Genomic DNA, 19878 nt, shown 5'->3' with positions numbered 1-19878 from the left:
ACTGCTTATGTCTCCTCTAAATTTCCCTCCCTTAATTTTGTACATACACCCTCTAAGTGTTTGTGAAGCTGATCTATAAACTACAACCACAATCAAGAACAGATCCAATCAAACAAACAAAACCAGTCAACAAATATCCCCATGCAACACCCCAGAATGCCCACAGAGATAACCAAGAATATCCAATGCTTCCCCACATCTATCAACCATTCTCCGATCCAGTGCCTCCATATCAGCCCACCATCCATCCACACGTCCGGAAATCCCACCACTGACACCTCCCAAGGAGTCCGACCATATAATTTCCAATCAAGTGCAGTCCACCAATCCTGTCTGTAAAATGTCATGAGAGATCTTCGTGCCCTGTCGGAGGATGTAAAGAAGGTCAGTGAGCAGGTTGTCCGGGTAGCCACTCCCCTTACTCCTTCCCTTCCAAGAACCCAGTCTGACCAAACCACACAACCTGGGTTGGCTATGCCCCTTGGGTTGGCAATACCATCACCTCGAGAGCTGTACGTACCAGAACCAGCACCCTACGCTGGGGACCTAGGGAAGTGCCGAGCCTTCCTGCTACAACACTCCTTGGTTTTTGAGCAATAGCCACGTACGGACACCTTGGACAGATCAAAAATTGCATACATCCTGGGGCTGTTACGAGGGGATGCCTTGGCATGGGCCACCGCGATCTGGAACAACTGACCAGAGCTCTGTTCCTCCTTGTCCTGCTTCGTCTCTGAAGGTCTTTGAACGGCCCATTCATGGTAAGGATGCCACTAAGCACTTGCTAAATCTTTGTCAGGGTTCGTGAATCATAGCCAAATACTCCGTCGAGTTCTGTACATTAGCAGCCAGCACTGGGTGGAATGATGAGGCACTATGGGAAGTGTTTTGACAGGGCTTCTCAGATAAAATAAAAGATGAATTGGCAGTGAGGGATGACATGGAGAGCCTGGACTCTCTGATCTCACTAACCACCAGGCTAGATAATCAACTTTAAGAGTGTCTGAGAGAAAAGACAAGTCACCCCACTCCTTGGGTCATCCCACAGCCTGCTTTACAATCTGCAACCAGCCCTAACCTCCCTCTCCCTTCTGCTCCTAGCATAGCTCCTGCTCCAACCTTTCTGGTGAGTCAGACGACACTCCCTTCAGTCCCCAAACCTGGATGCAGATCCCAGCTACCGTGAATTACCAAAAAGAGTCCCTGCTTCTCTCTGCCTTGGTGGGTTCCAGTGCCGAGGGAAATCTGCTGGACAAGGACATAGCCACCCTTGGGAGCCGTTAAGTACCCCTCTGGAGGCCTGGGCGTTGGACGGAAAACTTCTGGCTCGGGTTACCCACTGTACGCCACCCTGACCTTGATTCTGTCCAGAAATCATTGAGAGAAGGTATGATTTAATGTCATCCATTCACCTCAAGACCCTATAGTTCTGGGTAACCGCTGGTTGAACCACCACAACCCCCCACATCGACTGGTCTACCGGGAGGATAGCCAGCTGGAGCCCATTTTGCCACGCCACCTCTCTGCGGTCGGCTCCATCCCCTAGGGAGGCTACCGCGACCTCGCCTGCCTTGGAACCCCTCGACTTATCCAGAGTTCCCGCAGAATACCACAACCTGGAACGGGTATTCAGCAAACTCTGCAGTACCCGTATGACTGCACTATCGACCTTCACCCCGGGCTTCGCTGCCCACCAGTCGCCTATATAACTTGTCCTGACGTGAGAGAGAGGCCATGGAGAAATACATTCGTGAATCTCGCGCAGTGGGCATTATTCAACCCTCATCTTCCCCAGTGGGCGCCGCTTTCCTCTTTGTAGAGAAAAAGAATGGGTCACTTCATCCCTGTATCGATTACCAAGGCCTAAACAACTTAACTGTCAAAAACAAGTACCTCCTGCCCCTCATTAACTGGGCAGTTGAACCACTTCAAGGAGCCACCATCTTCTCAAGGTTGGATCTTCGTAGCATCTACCATCTAGTCAGGATAACAGAGGGGGACGAGTGGAAGACGGCACTTAATACACTATTAGGCCACTTCAAATACTTGGTCATGCCGTTTGGCCTCACCAATGCCCCTGTCATTTTTCAAGCCCTAATCAACGAGGGACTTTATTAACCACTTTGTGTTTATTAACTTAGATGACATCTTAATATTCTCCACCAGCCTCCAGAAACGCATTCAGCATGTCCATCAAGTCCTGCAGAGACTGTGAGAGAACAAGTTATTTGTGAAGGTGGAGAAATGTGAGTTCCACGTCCCCTCGGTCAGCTTCCTGGGCTACATCATCGAGAGTGGGCAAATGAGGGCAAACCCCGAGAAGATACAGGCGGTGGAAGAATGGCCTAGGCCCGTGACTTCAGCAGTTCCTGGGGTTTGCTAACTTCTTTTGCTGATTTATTGGGGACTACTGTAGGGTGGCAGCACCCCTTACCTGACTTACCTTGCCTACAACACTGTTTTGTTGGGACTCCGAAACGGATTCAGCATTCACTGACCTGAAGAGACCTTTCACGACCGCTCCCATCCTGGTCCAACCGGACCCTTCCCGCCAGTTCATTGTAGAGGTTGACGCCTCTGACTCTGAGGTGGGAGCAGTTCTGTCCCAATGATCAAGTCCAGACCAGAAGCTTCATCCCTGTGTCACCTTGTCTCGCCGGCTATTCCCCACTGAATGAAATTATGACGTGGGGAATCAGGAATTACTGGCGATCAAGCTAGCATTGGAGGAATGGAGGCACTGGCTGGAGGGGGCGGAACACCCATTAATTGTTTGGATTGATCATAAGAAACTTGGATATATCCAGACCGCCAAATGCTTGAACTCCCGCCAAGCCCATTGGGCATTGTTTTTTGGATGATTCAAGTTTGTCCTCACCGATTGTCTGGGGTCCAAGAACGGGAAGCCTGACACACTCTCCCGACAGTACAATTCCAAGAAGGACATTTCCAGCCTGGAGACCATCCTCCCACCATCCTGAGGCCCAACCGGATGACCCTGATCCCAGCAATGGACCCGCCGATTGCCTTTCTGTGCCCGATTCCGTCAGGTCTCAGGTCCTCCACTGGAGGAACACATCTCAGTTCGCCTGCCACCCTGAGAGTGATCGGACACTGTCTCTCCTGAAAAGGCACTTCTGGTGGCCTTCCATGGAGGCGGATACCCGTTCCTATGTCTCTGCATGTTCCGCCTGTGCCCACAGAAAAGCCTCCCACCAGCCTCCTGCTGGATTACTTCGTCCCCTACCTGTTCCTGGTTGTCCTTGGTCACACATCACCCTAGATTTCGCCACCTGTCTACCCCCTTCACACGGAAACACCATCGTACTCACCATGGTAGACCGGTTCTCCAAGATGGTGCACTTTGTAGCCCTCCCTAAACTCCCTTCGGCACGAGAGACCACAGACCTTCTCGTCCGCCATGTCCAATGCCTCCACGGAATTCCTGCAGATATCGTCTCCATTCGGGGTCCCCAATTCATCTCGTAGGTATGGAAGGCCTTCTGCCAAGCCCCGGGTGCCTCCGTTACCCTGTCATCCAGCTTCCACTCCCAGACGAACGGGCAAACAGAACAGGTCAACCAGGACTTGGAGGCGGCGCTATGTTGCATAACAACCAACAACCCGGCTACCCAGAGTGACCACCTCTCGTGGGTTGAGTATGCCCACAACTCTCTGGTTAGTACTGCCACCAGATGATCTCCCTTTAAATGCTCCCTTGGGTACTAACCCCCACTGTTTCCCACAGAAGAAGAGGAGATTGAGGTACTGTCGGTTCAGGCCCATATCAGTTGATGCCGCAAAGTTTAGGAGGACACATGCATGGCCCTACTCCGATCAGCCAATCACAACCAGAGGATTGCCGATCGCCATCGGACTCCGGCACCTGAATATCGACCTGGGCAGGAAGTGTGGCTGTCATCCAAAGACGTTCCTCTCAAAAACGAGCCTAAGAAACTCACCCCTTGCTTCCTGGGACCTTTCAAGGTCGAAACTATCATCAACCCTACAGCAGTCCCACCTAAACTACCAAAAGTCTATGCACATCCACCCTATATTTCACGTTTCCCAAATAAAACCCGTTTCCGTCAGCACCTTGTGTCCTCCGACCGAAAGCCCTCCACTCGCCCGAATCATTAATGACCATCCGGCATACACAGTCCAGCGGCTACTGGATATGTACAGTCAGGGCAGGGGCTTCCAATACCTGGTCGACTGGGAAGGGTACGGCCCAAAGGAGCATTCCTTGGTTCCCTGTTCCTTCATCCTGGACCCCTCCCTCATCCAGGACATCCATCGGTACCATCCAGACAAGCCTGGAGGGCTACCAGGCTCCCGTTCAGGGGAGGGTACTGTCATGGTCCGGATTGGCAATTCTCCATCTTGCCATTATCTCATGGATTGTGCCTTAATTCCTGTCAGCTGATTCTCTATGATTGCTAGTCCTATTAATTACTGCACAACTGGTTCCCATTAACGAACATAGGATAAAATTTGGGCGTAACAGCCATGCTGTGCCAGTTCATTGGTCGACTCTAATGTGAGTAAACCTTATTTCCTGATTCTATAGGACTGTCAGTTCTAAGCTCTGCATCATTTCCTGGATACTCTACTTAAACTTAATCTCTGTATAAAGACTCTCCTGGATACCGGTTCCCCATTTATGATGGTGCTAACGCCTCAGGACTCTACCTCTGTGCTGGTGTCCTGCACTCAGCCTCGTCCTTGCAACAAAATAGATTTGTTAAACATGATTTCCTTTGCATAGAACTATGCAGACTCAGTCTAATCACGTGAGATTTTCAAAGTCATCTCTGCTCACTAAGTTAATTTTGGATTTCAGCAACTGATTTCAGGTGAAATAGCCTGTAATTCATAGATTCCTCTCTCCCTCATTTCTTGAATTGTAGCATTTTAATTACTGTTTCAAAACTACTATGAGCTTTCCAGAATGGAGTTAATTTTGGAAGGTACTTACCAATGCATCCACCTTAGTTTAAAATCTTAGGATACAAAATGACTGCCTTTTCTCAAATAATATTTTTTCTAAGTTTCTCACTTTCTTTAAGTCATATGACATGCTTGCCTTTATTAGAGAAGGTATTGAGTTCAAAAGTTAGGAAGTTATGTTGCAGCTTTATAAAACTCTAGTTAGGCCACATCTGGAATATTGCTCAGAGTTCTGGCTGTCCCATTATAGGAAGGATGTCAAGGCTTTGATGAGGGTACAGAAGAGTTTTGCCAGGATGTTGCCTAGACTAGAAGGCATGTGCTTTAATGAGAGCTTGGACAAACTTGGGTTGTTTTCTCAGGTCCCGATGAAGAGCTTCAGCTTGAAACCTCAACTGTTTATTGCTTACATTGATGGTGGCCGACCTGCTGAGTTCCACCAACATTTTGTGTGTGTTGCTCTGGATTAACTCTGCAGAATCTCTTGTGTTTCCAATTATAGTTTCACTTCGATCAACTACTTCGTCCATCCCTGAGACACTGCCACCAAATGGCACTACCATAACTCATGGTCACTTAACATAGTGTCACTGGCTGCAAGGAGATAAACCTTCAGAAAAGAAGTAAAACTCTGAGTTGAAAATGTCTACTTCTAAGATCCTCTTAGTTATCAGAGGTCCAATGCTTTCCATCAATGACCTGGTCATTAAATTCTATCACCTTTCCAAGCTGAGAATGAATGATGATAGATGGACAATAAAGAGTGGTTGAATGACTTTGATGTTGCTGTGAAAGAGTGTATACTTAATACATTCCATATTGTATAAAAGGTAGGAGGGAAGAGGTGTGAGGTAATGTTACAGTTCTATAAAACCCTGGTTAGGCACATTTGGAATATTGTGTTCAGTTTTGGTTGCCTCATTGTAGGAGGGATGTAGAAGCTTTAGAGAGGGTGCAGAGGAGATTTACCAGAATGCTGCCTGGATTAGAGAGTATGTATTATGAGGACAGGTTGAGTAGGCGAGGGCTTTGCTCTTTAGAGTGGAGGAGGATGAAACTTGATAGAGGTGTACAAAATCATAAGAGGCATAGATCGAGTGGATAGCCAGAGATTTTTTCCTTGGGTGGAAATGACTAATACCGGGGGGAATAATTTAAAGTGATTGGAGGATCAGTGATAAGTGTTTTTTACACTGAGAGTAGTTAGTGCACGGAACGCTCTGGGACAGATGGTAGTAGAGGCAGATGTGTTAAGGATATTTAAGAAGCTCATTTTAGGCACATGGAAGCCAAAAATATGGAGAGCGGTGTAAGAGGCAAGAGCTGAATTGATCTTAGAGTAGCTTATGTTTCACTTGTGAAAGCTATTTATCTGATGCTATGTCTGCAGCTTCAGCAAGTACGTTTTCATTGAACTTCTGCTGACCAGTCCTCATGCATATGTCAATAAACTCAAATGTTGACTGATTAACCCAAACATTTCATTGATTATTCACAGCACATATTATTGTGTAACACAGATGGTCACTTGGCCCTTTGGGCCTATGCTGCTACCTAAGAGGGCCCATGATTAATTCCACATTCCAACACTTTCCTACAGCCAGGCAATTTGGTCTGCTTTTCAAGAAAAATCCTTCTGGAAGTTTCCACGGAATTTGCTCTCACCACCTTTTCGGATGTGACACTCTGGTTCTCAGTAACACCTCCTTGTCTATCCTCCAGTTCTACTGATTTTCTCAAATTTGAAAACACTTTTTATTTAATTTCATATTTCTGAACACTAAGTCTCCCTTTACTCTCTTAGCTCTAACAAGAACAACACTGCCTCTCTACATACGTCCTCTCCAGATTACAAACAGCCAACACATGTACAGCCTGTACAATAACAAGTGTGTGGGAGACGGAAAGAATGGAATTGTCAGCTGCTGAGGGTTGCAGGCATCTTCTACCACCTGGGAACTCAGCAACCACATTTCTGATTTGCAAACTGTCACCTGGGGATGACCTGTGCTCTCCAAACCTCCCCCAATCATAGTACTTTTCAACTGAAATAAAACTGGAGAATGCTGGAAACATTTAGCAGGTCAGTAAAGTGAAACAGAGTAAACTGTATAGTAAACTGAAAAGACCCTTCATCAAAACTAATGATTGGAAACAGAACCTGTTGAGTGAGTCTGTTAAACATCTCTGAAGCCTTGATATCATTCTTAAAGCACAATAGTCAGAATTGGATACAATATTAATGTCTAACTGTTATTTATAAAGAGAAAGGTTTAGGAATAGCTTCTTCCCTCCCACCATCAGATTTCTAAACTGTCCATGAACCCATAAACACTATCTCACTAGTTTGCTCCATTTTTGCACTACTGATTTATTTTTTTATATATTTCTTTTGTAACTTACAATATATTTTATATATTGCACTGTACTCTTGCTGCAAAATAACAACTTTCACAGTTGTCAGGGATAATAAACCTGATTCTCATTCAAAGTAACAGTTCTGCTTAGAAGGTCATGAATGAATGATATATGATAGAAAATGGGGACACCTCTTTTTCCCTTATTGGGGAGAGAGAGAGCCTGTGGTGTGCTGAATACTGGGTGAATGGGTAGTCTTTGGTAGTAATGGGTAGTCTGCAAGTCTGTGTCTTTATTGATGCTTTGCTGCACGCTGGAGTGCTCGATGGGGGCCACCGATATTTTTTTTGCTGGTGGGAGGGATCATTGCTTTGTTGCTGCTTATGAGTGGGAGGGGGAGCTGGGGGGCGCTTTGGGGTTCTAACATTTAACTGTCATTCATCCTTTGGGGCACTCTTCTGTTTGTGAAGAATGGCTGCAAAGAAAAAGAATTTCAGGATGTATATTGTATACATTTCTCTGCCATTAAATGTACCTTTGAAACGTATATGGAACATTATGCTATAGTGTTCAGGCAATAAAAGAGAGTTAACTTACATTACTAAAAGTGCTTTCATGGCCTCAGATGTTCATTGTGCCTAACATTACATTAAGCACTAAAATACTGTTGTAATATCAAACTACATCAGTGAATTTGCACTTATTTATTTAGTGTTATTTAGAGAGCCAGTGTGGAACAGGCCCTTCAGGTGCAATGAGGCACGTGGCCCAGCAACCCACCTAAATAACCCTAGCCTAATCACAGAACAATTTACAATCACCAATTAACCTATTAACTGGTACATTTTGGAATCTGGGAGGAAACCTGAGTGCCTGGAGGAAACCCACGTGTTCACGGGGAAGATGTGCAAACTTCTTATAGATGCCATCAAAATTGAACTGTGAAGTCCAGTATCCTCTGTTGCACAAACCACTATGCTACTATGGTGCCAATTGATATGGTTCTACAAAAAGTAACAGAATTAATCACTAGGACCATGTGCATTGGGGCATAAGTATTGAACAAGACAATATCGCATCTGAAAGATAATGCTTTTGACAACACAGCACTCTTCTCAATATCACAGTGGAAGCACAAGGCAGACTCTGCAGAGAGGTTTCATTTAGAGATTCAAAAAAACTGTTCCCAGCTTGACACATTCTTAATGTTGAGGAAAAGATAAACTACTCTTAAAGATTCCGTCAGCCAGATGGTTATGCTTCTGTTCTGTAATTGCAATTAAATCCCTCAGGTCAGTCTGCACCATTCTTAACTCTGTGTACAGTAAATTCATATTCAAGGACAGCAATGATCAGAAAGTTGCTCTGCATGAACGCATAAATCTGTAAGACCATAAGGCAGAATTAGGCCATTCGGACCATTGAGCCTGCTCCACCATTCCATCATGGCTGATTTATTATCCCTCTCAGCCCCTTTCTCCACTGAAATAGCTAAAAGAGTCGAGGAGTGCTCTGCATCAACGCTTTCAATTCTGTTAGGAGCAGTTTACCCTGGTCACATCTTGCGATGCCACAGTCCTCCAGTCGAGTGTTCCAGTCCATAGTGTAGCACCAGGGGCCAGCCAAATCATTGTCAGGGTTGCGGCAGTAATTAAGATCCAAGCCTTTCTCTGGGAATTGACTGGGTGAATTTCTGTAAAGAGCAAAATTCCAGTCACACATCAGCCCGATCCAACAAGTGCCGTTAGAAACTCAGTGGAATAGTTAGGTCAAGTTAGCTAAGGAAACTCTGGGCTTCTTTTTCAAGGATCATGGGAGGACAAGTTAATTCACCATATACATTTACGTGTATAGTGGATTCGGGTTATTTGGGCCAATGGTTAATCAGGGCAGCCACTTATTTGAAACAACCCTTAAAGAACAAAAACTAATCGAGAAAATTGCCAATATTTCCTTTGCTTATTTGAGACATTATGCCAGTAAATTGAGGCAGGAGACTGTTGCTGAACAGGTTCTAACTAGCGTCAGTCAAGTGCACTTCTGTGGCTGTTAGTGAACAGTTTTTGAATAGTGTCAGTTGCATGTGTTTGTGTTCAAAAAGCAGTGATTTTTGCCACTGATAGTTGGCAAGAAATAAGCGGTAAGACAATTCAGAACAGTCTGGTTTACTGCAGTTTCAAGCATTCAGATTTGGAGATGCAAGAAATGGCCGGGAGTGAAAATAAAACAATTTCACAACTTCAACAAGTTAGGAACTATAAAGAATTTGAAGGTATCAATCATCTTGAATGTTACAATAAAAATGAAGATTTGGAGTATGCAATTGTTGATAATATTATATGAATGTAGTCCATTATCTGCACAAGGTATCTGTGCTGATTTTCTTCATTACACTGGATGATTCCTCTGTCAATAACTTTTAGGAATTATCACATAGTTTATAGTCCTGTAGTACTATTGGTAGTGTTCTAATTTATTCTGTTTTTCATTTTAAATATATAATTTTGTCTTTTTGTCATTTTTGTCAGTTTGTCTTTTTTATACCTTTTAATTATTTCTATGAAAATTCGTCTGATAGGGGCAGCCGCATATTTCTGCCAAAATGTACTGGTCCCAATGTGTCCCAATTAAGCAGAATCCCCCGTGTATATATTGTATTTACGTGTATTGGGAATTCACTGTGGTGAGTTGGTCAGGGCGCAACATGCAACAAAAAACAACTTTCAACAGTTATCAATAAAGAATGTTATAAAATATCAAGGTATATTAAAAAGCTTATAATGTTAGTTTAACAATGAATCATAAATAAAAAGTGCTTAAATACAGTATTTACAATGTAAACAATAACTGCTGCCTTTTCACCATCGTCATCATTTTGAACATTCATATTATGTCCTTGAGGATGCGCAAAATGATCTGGGGGGTCAGAGAGTGGGGTGGGGGGTGAGCAGGTGTTATTGCTTTCAGGCAATGATATGAAGGAAGTAGGACAACACCTCAGCTCATGGGTGCTCAACAGTCAGATGTAAATGCTGTTTCCGTCCCTACACCATATGACTAAAGCTCTGCAGCAAGAGATTTCAATGATGAACTGGATGAGGTGAGGCCATCCATAACCCCGCTGGTGAGGAGTAATGTAGAATTGTAAGTTAGTTCTCCTGCCTCTAGTCACCAGTTAGCGTGGACCAGGGTTCAAACCCTACACCTTCTGGCTCACTTTCCCATTCAAACAATTCGAAGTACATTTATTAGCAAAGTATGTATGCAGTATACAATCCCACAAACAGCCACAAAACAATGAAAGCCATGGAACCCGATCAAAGAAAGACATCAACACTGTGACCTTCCCCATGCGCAAAAGACAAATTTCTTATGTTTTCAGTTTTGCATTCCCTGCAAAACTGAAAATACCAGAAATGTGCAGCAGTGGACCTCTCACTTTACAGAGAGGCACCACTGAGTTGTAGGCTGAAGGAGTTCATCAAGTACAGATGTGACTCCCAGGCCAAGTGCCTGTGCTGATTCAGAATGGTAGGAGTGGGGAAACTGGGATAAGAATTCAGGAGAGGGTCAGGAGTGTGGTCAGCAAGGTTTGTCACTGCACCCGTACCACCCGGTTCTGCATTTCTTTCAACAAACTATTTTTTTGTGACAACCTTAGGCCCTGTACGTGTAGTAAAACTGACTGAATCATACCAAATCTCTCCTTTGTTTAAGTCCTAGACCAATCTGTCCTCTTTTAGAACATACATAAAGTTTGGATCTGGATAGGGAGACCTGTACAGTGCCCTACCTAGAGTTGCAATGGCGTGTCAGGACATGGAGTATTGCAGATTTGTGTAACAGAGGGGAGGAGAGATTGGAAGGTGTTGTGGGAAAAAAATCTCAGGAGCAGCAGACAGAATAGATCAGGCCGACTCAGAGAATTGCTTCAGACTAAAGGGATTTATTACATGATATCATGGAGAGTTCAGACTCCTAAAGCAGAACTCCACAGCTCTGCTCAACAAACGATTACACTCATATTTATAGTCAAAATATACATGACAAAAGCACTTTCTCACACAAATAGAGTAGAGAAATTTCACAACATGTTCTAAGCGATAACACAAAGCACTAATCAGTTTAAAAGTTATTCTGCCTGCTGTGTTAGGGCAGATTACAGAAATATGAGTTCAGAGAAAAACAAGTTCCCAAATCCTTCTTAAAGTACAAGCAAGCATGGGAGTCAGTTACTAATAGCTAGGTAGGGTTAGTTAGTTGGCAATTTACAAAGAACAGACAGTACTGCTGTCATGGCAGAAATGGCTCCTGAATCAGTAATAATGCTTTAAATTTTCTTCCACAGTTGAAAGTGCTTTTGTCACAACAGGTTGGCAATGAGGATGGGATCCTCAATAACAGCAGGATCCAAAAAAGAACCCAAGGCGGAAAAGGAGAAGTAAGACAGAAAGGTGAACACAAAGTACTTTGCAGATGCTGTGGTCAAATCAACACGTACAAACAAGCTGGATGAACTCAGCAGGTCAGGCAGCATCTAGTGAAAGGACCAGTCAACGTTTCGGGCCGAGACCCTTCATCAGGACTGAAGGAGGGGGGGCAGGGGCCCCATAAAGAAGCTTGTTAAGCCAGAAAGGTGCCTTCCAAGTTGAGAAGGAGAATCAGTTCCCTAGCTGAAAGGGGGAAACTGGTGGCCTGTCTCCTAGCTGAAAGGGTGACAGCAGTGGGGTGTTTGCGCCTTCCAAGTTGGGAAGGAGAATCAGTCTCCTAGCTGAAAGGGGGAAACTGGTGGCCTGTCTCCTAGCTGAAAGGGGGTGCTTGTGGGAGTACCAAGGTAGCTACCGATTTATTCCGTGACCTAACTCAGAGACTTGTGGAAAGACAGAGGAAACACACTAGTGAGCACTCATTTTGTACATAGTGTGAATAAAGAAACTTTGTGCTGTCTTAACTGAAATTAAAATCCTAAACAGGAAAAACGGGAAGTGCAAGCAGTCAACCGGCTGGCGCTGATCCTGCTAATAAACTGAAGAGTTCCAGACGTAAGGCGAAGGCTTTGAACACTCAACTGCAGGTAGGAAAAAGACTGCCAAAAAAGATTAAAAAGATAAAACGGCACCACCAGCAAATAGGAGACCCCTTAGTCCCGCCTGGATACCCAGCGGATATGATAATCAGAGAGACTGGAGATGGTTGTTACGCGGTAACATTCAGCAGTGATTTGCATGAGTGGTCACATGGGGATTGGCTATATTGGGAAAGTTTTAATTTGAGACATATCCAGCATTGGGAGGACGCCACCCAAAATGGGGATGGCGACCCAAATTGGGATGCTGGTTACATGTAGACATTTTAGACGATGTAGGAGGTGGCTAAAAGACACCAACCTCTAAAGAAAAAGGAGATTAAGCAGCCTGAAACTGCTGGGGAAGGCTGGGGTTGAAACAAAACCTGCCACGGGTCTTTATCCACAACTCCCCGTACCATTCAGTGCCCCATTGGTACCCAATAGTAAAGTAGACAACTTAGTAATGACAACAACTGCCTTGGGACAACCCACACCCACTCCTTATAACCCCCCATGCCAGAAGTTCAGGCACCTGATACCCCCAGGGGAGCAGATATCACTGTAACGAGTGAAGGGACTCAGGGAAGAGGAACTGGAGCCGAGGGAGCTGATACCCCCAGGGGAGCAGACATCACTGTAACGAGTGAAGGGACTCAGGGAAGAGGAACTGAAGCTGGGGGAGCTGATACCCCCAGGGTAGCAGACATCACTGTAACGAGTGAAGGGACTCAGGGAAGAGGAACTGGAGCTGAGGGAGCTGATACCCCCAGGGGAGCAGACATCACTGTAACGAGTGAAGGGACTCAGGGAAGAGGAACTGGAGCTGAGGGAGCTGATTCCCCCAGGGGAGCAGACATCACTGTAACGAGTGAAGGGACTCAGGGAAGAGGAACTGGAGCTGAGGGAGCTGATACCCCCAGGGGAGCAGACATCACTGTAACGAGTGAAGGGACTCAGGGAAGAGGAACTGGAGCTGAGGGAGCTGATACCCCCCAGGGGAGCAGACATCACTGTAACGAGTGAAGGGACTCAGGGAAGAGGAACTGGAGCTGAGGGAGCTGATACCCCCAGGGGAGCAGACATCACTGTAACGAGTGAAGGGACTCAGGGAAGAGGAACTGGAGCTGAGGGAGCTGATACCCCCAGGGGAGCAGACATCACTGTAACGAGTGAAGGGACTCAGGGAAGAGGAACTGGAGCTGAGGGAGCTGATACCCCCAGGGGAGCAGACATCACTGTAACGAGTGAAGGGACTCAGGGAAGAGGAACTGGAGCTGAGGGAGCTGATACCCCCAGGGGAGCAGACATCACTGTAACGAGTGAAGGGACTCAGGGAAGAGGAACTGGAGCTGAGGGAGCTGATACCCCCAGGGGAGCAGACATCACTGTAACGAGTGAAGGGACTCAGGGAAGAGGAACTGGAGCTGAGGGAGCTGATTCCCCCAGGGGAGCAGACATCACTGTAACGAGTGAAGGGACTCAGGGAAGAGGAACTGGAGCTGAGGGAGCTGATACCCCCAGGGGAGCAGACATCACTGTAACGAGTGAAGGGACTCAGGGAAGAGGAACTGGAGCTGAGGGAGCTGATACCCCCCAGGGGAGCAGACATCACTGTAACGAGTGAAGGGACTCAGGGAAGAGGAACTGGAGCTGAGGGAGCTGATACCCCCAGGGGAGCAGACATCACTGTAACGAGTGAAGGGACTCAGGGAAGAGGAACTGGAGCTGAGGGAGCTGATACCCCCAGGGGAGCAGACATCACTGTAACGAGTGAAGGGACTCAGGGAAGAGGAACTGGAGCTGAGGGAGCTGATACCCCCAGGGGAGCAGACATCACTGTAACGAGTGAAGGGACTCAGGGAAGAGGAACTGGAGCTGAGGGAGCTGATACCCCCAGGGGAGCAGACATCACTGTAACGAGTGAAGGGACTCAGGGAAGAGGAACTGGAGCTGAGGGAGCTGATACCCCCAGGGGAGCAGACATCACTGTAACGACTGAAGGGACTCAGGGAAGAGGAACTGGAGCTGAGGGAGTGGAAGGAAGTGTTAACAGTACTAGAAATGATTTTTTTAAAAATACGGAAAAGGCAGAGGAAAAAGAGGCAGGAAAAGAGAAAAACAGAATGGAGGATAAGCTTTTAACGGACACCTTCATTATTATCTAAAACAGCCCCGCTTCCCCTGCTGGGTCCGCAGACCCTCTGTAAATTAAGAGCAACACTGCACTGTACAACTGAATGTATATACGTGGAGTTTCCTCAAATTAGGATCCCTCAAATGCTAAAATTAATGAATGGGTGAGAAAAGGACCCATTCTGTACTGCCGGCAGTTGGATAGTAATCTCTATGCTTGGCAGGTTCGGAGACTGATAGGATGAACCAACCTCTACGTGCAAAATCCGCAATACTTGATTAATAGCAGCCGAGAAAAAGAAGCAGCTCCATTGCGCAGTCTATTACACTTTACAAGCCGACCCGCACTATAATCAGCCTGCACACCCTGATTTAAACGGTAACGCTGAAGGCAACACTGTCTGTGTATTTCGGTCCCGAGGGATTAGGGCTCCTGGTAGACTTAGTGGAAGAACATAAAAAAAACAGGATTCCAACTAGGGGACTCCTCAATGCCTCATTTGACAGTGGCCATAAAACCACCGGCAAAGCCTAAAGATATCGGGACGATGATAAAACGATTGGCGAAAGAAACCAAGGCTGCCTATACTATAACTCTGCTGGTACTGGGACAAGAAGACCGAACAGAATTCTGTAATGAAAAGGAGGACAGAAATATATTAAAGTCTGAGAGAATGGAAACATCCTTTGAAAAGCAACAACCACCAGCTGAAGACCCTCTACTTCTGCCAGAGCTTTAGCGCGGGTACCAGGGCACCTATGGGCCCAACATAAAAATCATGTAGGAAAGGCCCAAACAGCTCTGGAGCATAAAGTTACTCTTAAAAAAAAGTGCCACTGCGCTGTATTAAACAGTATGGCTACTGAAGCAGAAGTAGGTATCGCTCCAGTAATTGACTCATTGTGGCAAGGAGTGCTGGTGAGGACACAAAGCCTGTGTACACCTATATTACCTATCTCAAAAACGGGCTGGAGAAATGAGTGGCAGTTTGTGCAGGACCCAGGAGCCATTAACAAAATAGTCATCCCTATTGCTCCGCTGGAGCGAGTACCTTTACTGTAGTCGATCGGTGCTCAGCCTTTTTCTCCACACCTTTGCACGAGGATAGCCAGTATTTATTTGCCTTTACTTATAAGAATGAGCAATATACGTGGACACGTCTTCCCCGGGGATATACCGAAATCCCCGCAGTTTATGCTGCCCCAGTTAAAAATGATTTGGCTGAATGCCAGCTGTCGCTGAATATTCCACGCTGATTCAGTATGCAGACAACATCCTGATAGCTTCTGCTACCGGGCCATAATGTCTGATCGATTCTTTAACACTCCTTGAACTTTTGGCGAGAAGAGGGTACAGGTGTCTCTGGAGAAAATGCTGCTTTGCCAAGAGACTGTTTAGTACCTTGGATTCCAGCTCAGTAAAGGCTGGCGAAGTTTGGGAAGGGATCGAATAAAAGCAATAAAGAAGATCCCAGTCCCCAAAACAAAAAATGACGTTCTTTCTTTCCTGGGCATGGTAGGGCACTGTCTACAGTGGATTCCCAAACACTGGGAGAGGGATGTAGTAATGCGTTCTGCTACACTGAAAACGCAGCCCCTCATCGTGGAATAGACACCCGAAAGGGAGAAAGCCTTCCATGACCTAAATGTAATGGCAGAAAAATCTAATCCTATTGCATTGGATCACCCGTGTACTGTGATAGTACCCCATGCTGTAATGCTACTGTTGAATTCAGCTGCTACTCAGCATTTTACCATGGCTAGAAGGACAAGTTATGAGGTGATTCTTCTCTCTCCATCCAAAAGATCTCCGGTTATTAATCCAGCTACTTTTGTTCCGTTACCACCTGCACAGCAGGATGGGGATGACCATGACTGTCTGCTCTCAGTGGAAGCCACTACTACTCCCCCACCAGATCGGAGAAGCGAACCTATTGATAACCTTCATTTAATTCTTTTTACAGATGGCTCTTTGTACCGCCCAAGAGATTATCTGTTGCTGGCAGAGTGTGCTATAGTAGCTCCCCACTAGGTAGTAGAAGCTTACGCCTTGACAATAGGAACATCAGTGCAGGTGGCAGAAATCTATGCCGCTACCCGAGCCTGCTTGCCTTTTGGCCTAAGGAAAAGCTGCCAATGCTTATTCCGACACATGTTATGCATTTGGGATAGCACATGACTTTGGGCAATTGTGGAAAAATAGAGGATTTATCACCTCCTCGGTGAAAGTGATTAAACACTCCTCATTCATACTGAACCTTTTAGAAGCTATACTGTTGCCACAGACTTTAGTAATAATGAAGTGCGAGGCACACACCTCAGCCGAGAATGAGGTCTCCAAGGGGAATCGGTTTGCAGACATGGTAGCAAAACAGGTGGCCCGTCTGTGCTACAGACCCCTGGGGTTGAATCGGGAGGGAAGGAGCTCCCTGTGTGTATTGATGTCCAGCAGTTGCAGAAAGCCCAAAATCTTGCCTCACAGCAAGAGAAGTGTGCCTGGAGCAAATCTGCATGTTACCAGAGTACCGGGCTATGGCATCACCCAGACGGCCGAATAGCGTGCCCGCATAGTTTACCTTTGCCCTCAGCTCGCTTGGCACATGGCCAGGCTCATATGGGCAAAGGAGGGATGCAGCATGCCATCACTCAACAATAGTGTGTCTCTGCAAATTGACTTTGTACATATGCCTGCTGAAAGGAAGTTTAAGTATATATTGGTAATAGCAGACATGTTTTCCAGATGGGCGGAGGCCGATCCAACTAGGAGGAAGGATGCAGAAACTGTGGTGATCATATTGATGAAAGAAATTATATCTGGGTTTGGAATTCCGCTAGGGATAAATAGCGACAGGGGAACCTGTTTTACAAATAAATTAGTGCAGGGACTGAAGGAAGCCTTGGGGTTCCAGTAGAAATTGCATATCCCCTACCAGCCTCAGTCCTCAGGTATGGTGGGAAGAGCGAACAGAGAAATAAAAGCAGCTTTGACAAAAGTTTGTCAGCAAAACGGTCTCAGACGGCCAGAGGCAATGCCCTTAGTAATGTACACTCTGCAAAATCAGAAGAATAGACATACAGGACTTACCCCTCATGAAATTTTGATGGGGCGGCCTATGACAATAGGAACTAAGCCTCCCATGACCCCTGAAAAGGTAGCGCTAATATGATGTGATGAGAAGACACCGAAATATGCACAAGCATTGTGTCAGGAGGCAGGGAAATTGTATGAGAGGGTCTGGCAAGCCCAGGCACCTTTAACTGAAGGTAACATGCATCCGTTTAGGCCGGGAGATAGAATATATGTAAGATCAATGAATACAGATTCTTTCTCTCCCAGGTGGAAGGGCCCCTACCTACTGCTGCTGAGGACCCATACAGCATTAAGATGAAGGAGAAACCTGATTGAATACATGCCAGCAGGTGCAAGTTGCACCACAACGAGGACGAAATGAAACGCTGAACAAGTGACATCTTCCCTGAGAGAGGAACGGTGTTGAGAACCAAGAACAAAGTGTTACTGAGAGACTGGAAGATAAATCTGTTCTAACCTGCACCTCATGTTGTATACATAGTGACTGATTATTAACAAAATATATACTCAATAGAGGACTAACATGAAGGAAGTAGTGGTAATAATCATATAGGGGGTGGGATTGATTGATTACCTAACAGTGTCAAAGGGCAAATACAAAGAAACAGGAAAGTGGAGAAGTATTAGCCTGGGAAGGAGGGGTCTGTGCATTAGTAGGGAAAGAATGTTACACCTACATACCCGATGCGTCAGAAAATATGACCCATGTGTTAGAACATATGACCCAGTTGCGAGATGGAATGCGTAGACAGAACTCTCAAGCCCCTCCAGAAGGCTGGGATTTCTTTAGGTGGGTTAAATCAGTTTTAGCAGAGGGAATATTTTGCTGGCTACAGCCCCTCTTTTACAGCCTCATTGCCCTGGTCTGCTTAGCAGTGGGAGTTCATTGTGTCATACAACTATGCATTCGCTAGGTCTGCGCCCGTACAAAGTCAAAGTCAGGGGAGGCAGTAGCATTACTCTATGCGCAGTCACACATCACAGGAGACGGGAGAAAAGAGGACAGTTACGATGAAGAGGAATGTTGTACTTATATTCCCGATGCCACAGAAAACATAACTGACCTTAGTCAACACATAAGGGGAAAGATTGAGGAGATCAGGAGGACAGGAAAACAGTTTAAGAACTTTGGTTCAAAAACCGAAATAGTGGGAAATAATAGAGGGATGGTATTCTGGCTGGGGAAGCTGGATCACCCATGGAGTAATAGCAGTGGTAATGATATGTGTTTTAGGGTGTTGCACACGTGGAGCATTGAGGTTATGCTGCAGTCCGATAATGAAGTAAGTTTTGTCTGGCCCTGAAGTCCCTATGGTACCCCAAATGGTAAGAGATAAATCTAGCAAGGAACACTGGTGGGGTGAAGAGGTGTACCCCGAGAAAGAAAGACCCTTCCCCTATGGATATGACCCCCCTTTACAAGGAAGAGGAGGAAATACCATATGAGGAATGGTGATCTAAAAGATCAACAAGGAGGGAACTGTGGAAGAAAAGTTAAAGCATTATTATCGATTAGGGAGCCATTTCTGCCATAACAGCAGTACTGTCTATTCTTGGTAAATTGCCAACTAACTAACCATACCTAGCTGTAAGCAACTGATTCTCATTCTTGCTTGTACTTTAAGAACGGAGCTCCGCAGCTCTGCTCAACAAAAGATTACTCTCGTATTTATAGTCAACGTATACGTGACAAAAAGCACTTCCTCACACAAATAGAATAGGCGATAACCCGAAGCACCAATCAGCTTAAAAGTTACTCTGCCTGCCGGCTGCGGAGCTCCACTTTAGGAGTCTGGGCTCTCCATGATATCATGTAATAAAACCCTTTAGTCTGAAACAATTCTCTGAGTCGGCCTGATCTATTCTGTCTGCTGCTCCTGAGATTTTTTCCACAACAGAAGGACAGTGAGAAGAAGTGGATCCTTGTAAATACCAGCATCAGGCCAGAGCTGTATCAAGTAAATTTTCAATCTTTATTATGTCCTCCCTACAGAACTAGACAATTAAAAGGCCATGAGAATTGAAGGAGAATAGTCAGTAAACGACAACACCATGGGGAAATATAACTTTTCCCCCATTACATGGTTGTAAATCCCAGGAGCTTGCCTGAAAAATACTTCAAAGGCATAAATGTTCCAGAGTAAATGTTCCACTCCTCTCCAGGAGTAGCTCTAAGGAATCCACTTGGTGCCTTATAGAAAAATCTGCGCTCATTAATACATTGTTTACACAAGTCGACCCTGTGAACACATGCCTCAGTCCTAGGAAGATCAGAAAA

General features: G+C 45.6%; 1 protein-coding gene across 6 annotated transcripts in view; it reads right to left on the bottom strand.

Annotated features, from left to right (window-relative positions):
* Positions 1-19878, bottom strand: part of mst1 (macrophage stimulating 1) — a 172146-nt gene that overhangs the window by 73365 nt on the left and 78903 nt on the right. For all 6 annotated transcript variants that reach the window (XM_059944517.1, XM_059944522.1, XM_059944519.1 and 3 more), the window contains one exon: positions 8859-9001. In XM_059944517.1, the coding sequence (XP_059800500.1) occupies positions 8859-9001 (143 nt within the window). The remainder of the gene's footprint in view (positions 1-8858; positions 9002-19878) is intronic.

This window comes from Hypanus sabinus, chromosome 19 (genome assembly GCF_030144855.1).
Source record: "Hypanus sabinus isolate sHypSab1 chromosome 19, sHypSab1.hap1, whole genome shotgun sequence".
In the NCBI taxonomy this organism is placed as follows: Eukaryota; Metazoa; Chordata; class Chondrichthyes; order Myliobatiformes; family Dasyatidae; genus Hypanus; species Hypanus sabinus.
The sequence above is the reverse complement of the archived record's forward strand: the minus strand, read 5'-3'. Positions and strand labels throughout refer to the sequence as shown.